This window comes from Poecilia latipinna, unplaced genomic scaffold (genome assembly GCF_001443285.1).
Source record: "Poecilia latipinna isolate Pla-1442-1.1 unplaced genomic scaffold, P_latipinna-1.0 Scaffold1075, whole genome shotgun sequence".
Taxonomy (NCBI): Eukaryota; Metazoa; Chordata; class Actinopteri; order Cyprinodontiformes; family Poeciliidae; genus Poecilia; species Poecilia latipinna.
Window position 1 is genome coordinate 32,517 of NW_015113691.1, and position 7,833 is coordinate 40,349.

General features: G+C 34.7%; 1 protein-coding gene across 4 annotated transcripts in view; it reads right to left on the minus strand.

Moving 5' to 3' along the window:
- Nucleotides 1–6,990, minus strand: part of LOC106959392 (uncharacterized) — a 12,998-nt gene extending 6,008 nt beyond the window's left edge. For 2 of the 4 annotated variants that reach the window (XM_015051952.1, XM_015051951.1), the window contains exon 1: nt 5,216–6,990. In XM_015051952.1, the coding sequence (XP_014907438.1) occupies nt 5,216–5,522 (307 nt within the window). In that variant the 5' untranslated portion in view covers nt 5,523–6,990. Of the gene's footprint in view, nt 1–3,114; nt 3,902–4,802; nt 4,835–4,904; nt 5,019–5,094; nt 5,134–5,215 lie in introns of those variants that run through there. The other 2 variants (XM_015051953.1, XM_015051954.1) reach the window with 2 other exon arrangements.
- Between the last annotated feature and the right edge of the window lie 843 nt (nt 6,991–7,833).

Sequence of the window (7,833 nt, forward strand, 5' to 3'; positions counted from 1 at the left end):
CACAGTGTTTGACGGGACACTTGACTGTCAGACTTTGTCCAGGGGAAACACGTTTTGTTGCTCCTCTTTGCAATTTGGCCGTCACTTCACATGAAGAAACTGTAATTTGAAAATATTAATGTAATTTTAATGACACAAAATCTGTCAAGAACAGTGAATATGATATCATGCTTATTTTGATGTAAAAGAGGTGTTTACACTTCAAGATATGATGCTAAGTGCCAATCCTGTTGAACTTACTAATGACCAAACATTATTTGACCTTTTTGTTTGTTTGTTTGGAAATGTGAACAATAAAGACAGTTTATATTCAAGCAAATATATTGAATTCTCACAAAGAAACCTTTATGTGAATTACATTTTCTCAAATAACCTCGGGATTATCAACCATTTTTGTGTTATTGAACACAATGATATTCCCTAATACGTCATAGAATGTTTTCTTTAATTTAATATTATTGTCTTGTTCAATTATATGAAATATTATTGATCATGAATGGTCAGTGATCATGATCATTCAAACTAACAAACTCAAAATAACCCATAATCAATATTAAAATTGGGTGAAGCTCTCGCTGTATACAACATATTACATCTACAACATAACATGTTTACCAAAACACAACACAATACAATACCTTTTTTCCTAAGACATAATATGAAATAAAAAAGATTAATAGTAATGTTAAGGCTCTGGAGATATGTTTTTCTAATACCAGAAAAAAACTATTAAAACTTTTGGTCCACTAGAGAATTATTACAGGGTCTCATTTTCATATTACTAGTTTTTAATTATTAGATTACAACAGATAATATAGTTTAATAAAACATGTAGAGATGTTTGTATATGAAAACAGTAAATATCCAGTAATTATTTGAGTATTTTTCTTAAATACTTTTGTATTTTTAACTTTTTAACTGACTCCTGATTTAAGCCTCATCAGTGAAACAAATACATAATAAATCAATTTAAAGTTTTTTTGTTTCTTTCTATTTTAATTCATTTTAATGGAAGAAAACCTGCCATCTTTGCTGTCATATAAATACTGAGTGTCAATCACAATCAAATAAAATCTCTTCCGCTGCTTTGCTGACAAACTTAACAAATTAAAACTAAAGAAGTTGGAAAAAAAAAGCCTTACCTTTATTTTCTCTGCAAAGGCAAATAAACACAGCACACCAAATTATCAGGAGCTGCATTGTGCATCACATGCTCATCACAAAAACCTTCAAATAAGGTGCTGCATGTTCATTTTACTTATGACAAGTTAACCACTTCCTGTCTTCGACCACCCAGCACGTGTTTTTCAGTACAGCATGAGCTGACAAAATTTCCCGTGTGCAAAAATAGAAAGATGAGAAAAAAAAAATCACACATGCAAAAGTTATTTCAGCATTCCCAAGATCAGCACGGATAGATACCTGCACTTCTTACGATGAACCTCAGATCACCTTTCCTCAGAAACATGCACAAAGTCAGCACTGCAACAAGCAATGCTTTTACCAGAAGCTCTGCAGTGCAACTTCAAGGTTATACATTGATCTGAAGACCACAAAAAAAACACCTTCATCTCATGGTTATGGTTCCAAACTGAGAAGATGCCGAAATCACTTGAGTATAGACCCGGGGTCTAAACCATTTACAATCCAGAGCCATTTTCCCATTGAATCCAGTAAAATAAGACTTATGTAGAGTTATATAACTCTTTGAAAATTAGACAACATTTAACTTTTGATCTATTTTTGGAAATTTAATGTCATTTTTAAACAACCAAAATTTTATTTGTATTTCTATGAATAAAAATACAATTTATACTAAAAGAGACCCCCAGATTATAACATGGACGCTCGACCACACTTGATCATCTTTTCTGTTATTACATTAATATTTAATCTACACATTCCCTAGTCGCTTATTTGACAGACTTGTCTTTGGTAAGATACAATATTATTTTACGAACATACAGCGATGCACATAACTGTAGCATACAAACTATCAGGAAATGTTTTCTGTCCATGAGGCTAAAAAGGTTCATCACCAACCTCACAAATAAACGTCTGCAACTTCACTTAATTTGTGTAATTTGTGTAATCAATATGGAAAAGCTCAGCACCTCCTGACCTCCCAGGTGCTTTTTCAGTCTGGACAAGTTGTATTTCAGCAACATGAGGCAAGAAACGCATGATTTTCACAGATGGAAAAACATCTCACACAAATTTCTGGAGATCAATGCTTGTAATCACAGCAAAGGTTTTCATTTCTTACACTTTAACAGAATCAGTATTTTTCTTTCATGACACACTTCAAATAACCTAGGCACACCAACAAGCATAAACTCACCACCTTAAGAGAAAATGACCGCACAGAAACAGAGGGACTTGTTTTTGTCCCAGTTCATGTTTCAAATGAGGACCATCATAACATACAAGCTGTTTTATATTCCAAAACTGGGGGCATAGATCCCTAAAAATGCTGGATGTTATAGAAATGGTTCAAGACGAAAGCCAAACCTTTTGAAAGCCTGTTAGGATTAATGCTTATTTAAGAAGAAACAGGGACTTTCTGTGGGTTTGACTCAAGTCCGTTATGACATGTCAATGTTTCTGACCAGAAAAGTAAAACAGAGTAGAAGCAATTTTTCTTTTTTCTACTATTTCCCACACCATAAAAGCATCACCTGGTGTGAATACACTCCCATCTCTTTTTTTAGATTTCATGTCTCTGTGAAACAAGACAAACTCTGTTTTTATTTTATTTTTTTTTCCAACAGTGCCATCTTGTGTAGACGATTAGGTGATGCTGATTGTGTGCTGATGCTTATTTATGTTTTGATGAGAAAAATATTCAAGTGGAAGACTTTTTTTCAGTTCTTTATTGTTGACATCTGTGGTAAATAACAGGACAACAATCTTATTATTTTACATATTTTCCACACTTCATATTAAACTAGTTTTCAGTTTTCCATTTGAAAAATTTCTCTTTCATATTTAATTCAAAATGTGCCACTTTTTCACGTTTTCTTTCATCTCAATTTGAGGACAAAGCCTTCAGCAAATCGTTAACCCATGTCTAATGTTATTTTTGTCTTAAACAAATCACGTTTTCAGTTCTTCTTAACCCTTTTCTCCCAAGTCTCTTTATCATCAAGAGCTCTTTTACATGCATGACCAGCCAAAAACACCAGAAACAACATTCACCATTGATGAATATGTTGTACAGGAAATGTGTGACAGAATGGTCTTGTGTGTTTTTTCTTGACATTGCTCTTTGAATTTACACAGCATTTCAGACATTTAATAATCTTAAGTAAAAGTAACGCAAAACACATATTTGTTTAAAATAATACTTTCAGTTTTTCAAATCCCTGAATTGCTGAGATTACAACATGAAATGATAAATGCACATAAAAAAATCATCTTTTGATGATGCAGTTACTTTAAATGTAACTGCCCTCTTTTTGCACGGTCACTTAACCAACACCCAAAATAAGTGGATGTTCTGCACATTCATACTTGTGTGGGTCATCTATACTTCCACGTAAGTCTGGATGTTTCTAACTTATTCTCAGTTAGATACAGTTAGATCAACGCCTTAAACGTTATCAACGTTTAAGGCGTTGATAACAGCAATTTGTTGCTTCATCCTGCTTACATGTGTACTTCCTGGCTGGTGCCCCACATTGTTGGTAGTTGATTATGGTAAACACTGCATAGTTTAAGCTTGACTATTAGCTGCTGTATCTGCAACATTCGCAGTGAGAGCGAGAGCGAGGGATGTTGATGTTCTCTCTGGTTTACTTGAAGAACAAGTGTTGCTCAGATCTGAGAATTGAGTTCGCAGGCTGGGAGAAGAAGAGGCGCTCGTCTCGGGGAGTTCTGATAGCATACGTGTAGGTTTTTCCTGCAAGAAGCAAACAAATTAAAAAAAGAAAAATTTACTGTATCTGAATATGATAAACTGTACAATTACTACGAGGTGACGAAAGTCAAGATGATCTTAAACTCTCATTAGGAAGGTTTTCTCTTCTTCTCTCTTGTCCCTCATATCACAATGTAACCAACAAGGACACATTTGGATGTTTCATCTAAAATCTACCAAAACCTTCTGTAGAGATAGAGACGTGATGCGTCTTTACCACGACTTGAAGCCTTTGTGTAAAAAAGGAAACACTTCTGCATTTGAACTGACCACTGATTACACTGAGACTCTAAAGCGTGAAGTTGTTTTTTTATGAGTCATGCTGCAAGTGTTGCAAACTTACTATATTAAAACCTTTGAGTTTCAACTCAAACATTTTCTGATTCTTCTTGATTCCTCATCTCTAAATACGATGCCAGTATTTCATCTTAACAAAATAATTTGCTATTTCAACTGCATGTTGATAAATTCTGAATTTATAAATTTAGATTCAGTAAATTTAGTAAATTTGAACATTTGAGGCTCATTTCTCAGAAACCTTTTGAAAATAACATTTAAGCAAGTATTAAACAAACTAACCAGTAAGCCCACAGTTCTGTACTAAAATATGTCTTTTGGTCTGATATAATATTGTCATCTTAAATTACTTTCCCATTAGTTTTAAATAAAACATCACCATAATTAATCAAAATCAATATTTAAAAACATAACTGTGTGTAATTATTGTATTAAATGGGTTTTATTTAGTGAATTGCCTTATTGAAAACAAAATAATTTTTTAATAAGTCAGATTACTAAAACATCTCAGAGTTCTTGTTATTTGCAAAACCCTAAAGAGTAAAACCCAAACAAAACTCCACTATGTGAAATAGATTTACATTACCTCTTGATTTTTATTGTTGCAAGTCCACATTTCTGTAAAAAACAAGGGGAATGAAGATGCAAATATTGCACAGAAGCAACAGAGCTAAATTAATTGTCTTACGTTTCCAGCCCTGAACGCACACGAGGATCAACACTATCGCCATGGCGATCGGAAATATAATGGTAACACCAATCAGGAGGAAGTGTAGCGTGGAGCGATCGTCACCAATACTGTCTGAACCAAATGCATGAAAGAATAATGTTAAAATAGATGTAATAGTAAATGTGCAAAATTATATGAAGCTTCTTACCTGCATCATCATCGGGGTTTTCTACTCCTTTGTTTAGTTCTTGAGCGACAAAAGAAAACAGATTCACACAATGAACCAGATACATGCATTTCACAGGTAAATCTTGGAGAAAAAAAAATACCTGAAACTGAGATGTTGATGTGATGGCTGGTAAATTCGTTACTGTGTCCTAAAGCACATCTGTACAGGCCGCTATCATTAATGGAAACCTGCTCAAAACTTAAATATGAGGTCAGATTCTCTTTGTCGTCTTTCTGTGTGATTCTTATGTTCTCTGTGTCTGAAATGTTTTCCCAGGTCTCTAATGTGTTAGAGAATTTAAACCAAATGACATTGAATAACTCCCCACAGTGTTTGACGGGACACTTGACTGTCAGATTTTCTCCAGGGGAAACACGTTTTGCTTCTCCTCTTAGCACTTCGGCCATCACTTCACACGAAGAAACTGTAATTTCAAAAGATTAATTTGATTTTCATGACACAATTTTCAAAGTACTGTCAAGTACAATATCATGCTTAATTAGATTTTTTAAAAAGTGCTTATTGCCAAACATTGCCAGCCATTTCCAATAAAACTGGGCAAAACAATACAGAATTATTACAGGGTTGTTTATTTATATGACTATTGCTTGTTTATAACATTACAATAGACAATATAGTTTTAAAAACTTTTAGAGCTTATAACATAAATATCCAGTAGCTATTTAGATATTTTTCTCAAAAACTTGTCTTTTTATCGTTTTAATTAACTCCTGACTTAAACCTCATCAGTGAAACAAATAAATAATAAATCAATTGAAGGAAACAAATTGGCCATTTCTGTCACATAAGTACGCAGTCACAATCATGCTCAAATGAAATCTCTTTTGTTGCTTTCTTAACAGACATCTTTTAAAATTAAAACCAAAGAGAGAGGCTGGGGAAAAAACAAACAAAAGCTTTACCTTCATTTTCTCCACAAATGCAAATAAAGGCAGTACACCAGATTATCAGGAGCTGCATTTTGTCCATCGTCCATCAGATGCTCAATACAAAAACTTTCAAATAAGCAGCTGCAGGTTCATTTTAGTTGTGTAGCCACTTCCTGACCTACGTTTTTTCTTCGGCCATCCAGTACGTGTTTTTCAGCATACCGTGAGGTGACAAAATTCACCGTGTGCAAAGATAGAAAGAGTAGACATATTTTCACACATGCAAAAGTTATTTCAGCATTCCCAGAGCAGATGCATACCCACATATGGTGGTTACTTTTCATTAAGATGAACTTCAGACATCGCTTTTTCAGAAACATGCACAAAGTCGTCACTGCAACAAGCAATGCTGTCATGCCTTTACCAGAAGCCCAGCAATGCAAGTTGGCGTACAGATACCTCAAAGTTATACATTGATCTGAAGACCCCCAAAAAACTCTGTTAGCTAAATATCTTCTTTGGATGTCTACTGTTCAATTCTGAGAAGACAGTGTTCAGTGACTTGGTAAAAACCAGGCTCTTGTCCGAGGCTATTTGCTTCGTCCAAAAGGGTCTGGGTTCCTGGCTGATATAGATCGGCACTCACTAATGGAGATCTGTTTAAAACTCAGATTTGACATCAGCTCCTTCCTGTCATTCTTCTGTCTGATTTCTTTATTCTCTGTTTCAGGAACATCTTCGGTTGATTGTGCCACAGAATTTATATCAGGGGATATTGGATGACTTTCAACATGACACTTGACCATTACACTTGGGAGGTGGACGGGTTCTTTGTCCAGGAGAAGCTCATTCTGTTACTCTGGGCATTTTGGTTATCGATTCACACGAACAACCCAGGCCCACCAATATGCTCAAACTCATTAAGAGACATTAAGCAGCTGAAGAACTGAAATATGAACCTCATATAGACACTATTATATAAAAGCAGGCAGCCCAGTGAGTATTGGTAGTGCCCATGAGCAAAAAAACACAAGTGGAAGCAACTAGTCCATGAGAAACTTCTCTTTCCTCTCTGTTTGCCATTCTTGTCCAGCTCACACATTTTTTCCAGAAGCCAATGCAAGTGGGAGTTCAGATCCAAGATTCAAGGCAGAAGGGTTTTTTCTTCTTTCTACTATTTCCCTCTCGTAAAAGCAGCACCTGGTGTAAACAGACTCTCTTTTTCAGACTCCGTGCACTCCACCTTCAGTGTTATGGTAGACAAACTGTATTTTTTCTCAACAGCGCCATCTTGTGTAGAAGATCAGGTGATGCGGATTGTGTGCTGATGCCTACTACTGTTTCAATAAGACAAATATTCAAGTAAAACACATTTTTTGCTGTTGTTCTTTATTGTTGAAATCCTAGGTATAGGATATGACTAACATCTAATTATTTTACATATCCCTAACACTTCTAGTTTTTAAATGTAAAATATTTCTCTTTTTCACTTTTTCTCCAAAGGAAAGGGTTCTCCAGCACCACCTAGTGTCTGTCTGTGGACGTACTTCTGGGTGACCTGGCGAAAACGTCAACAATAATTGTAGGTCCAAAAGACAGAAGACAGATTACAGACAATAAAATATTTAAAGGTTCATGATTGACCAATTGGATTTTCAGATTGCAGACGTTTTCTACTACACTATGTAATTCTTGCCACTTGTCACCTATTGTTTCAGTGAAGCTGATATTAGTGAAGGCTTATATGTGTTTTTTTTTTTTTTTTTTGTTTTTTCAAATCTAGGACTGAGGAGTTAAGATTTGATGATCAGAGCACTAATCAAGTCAA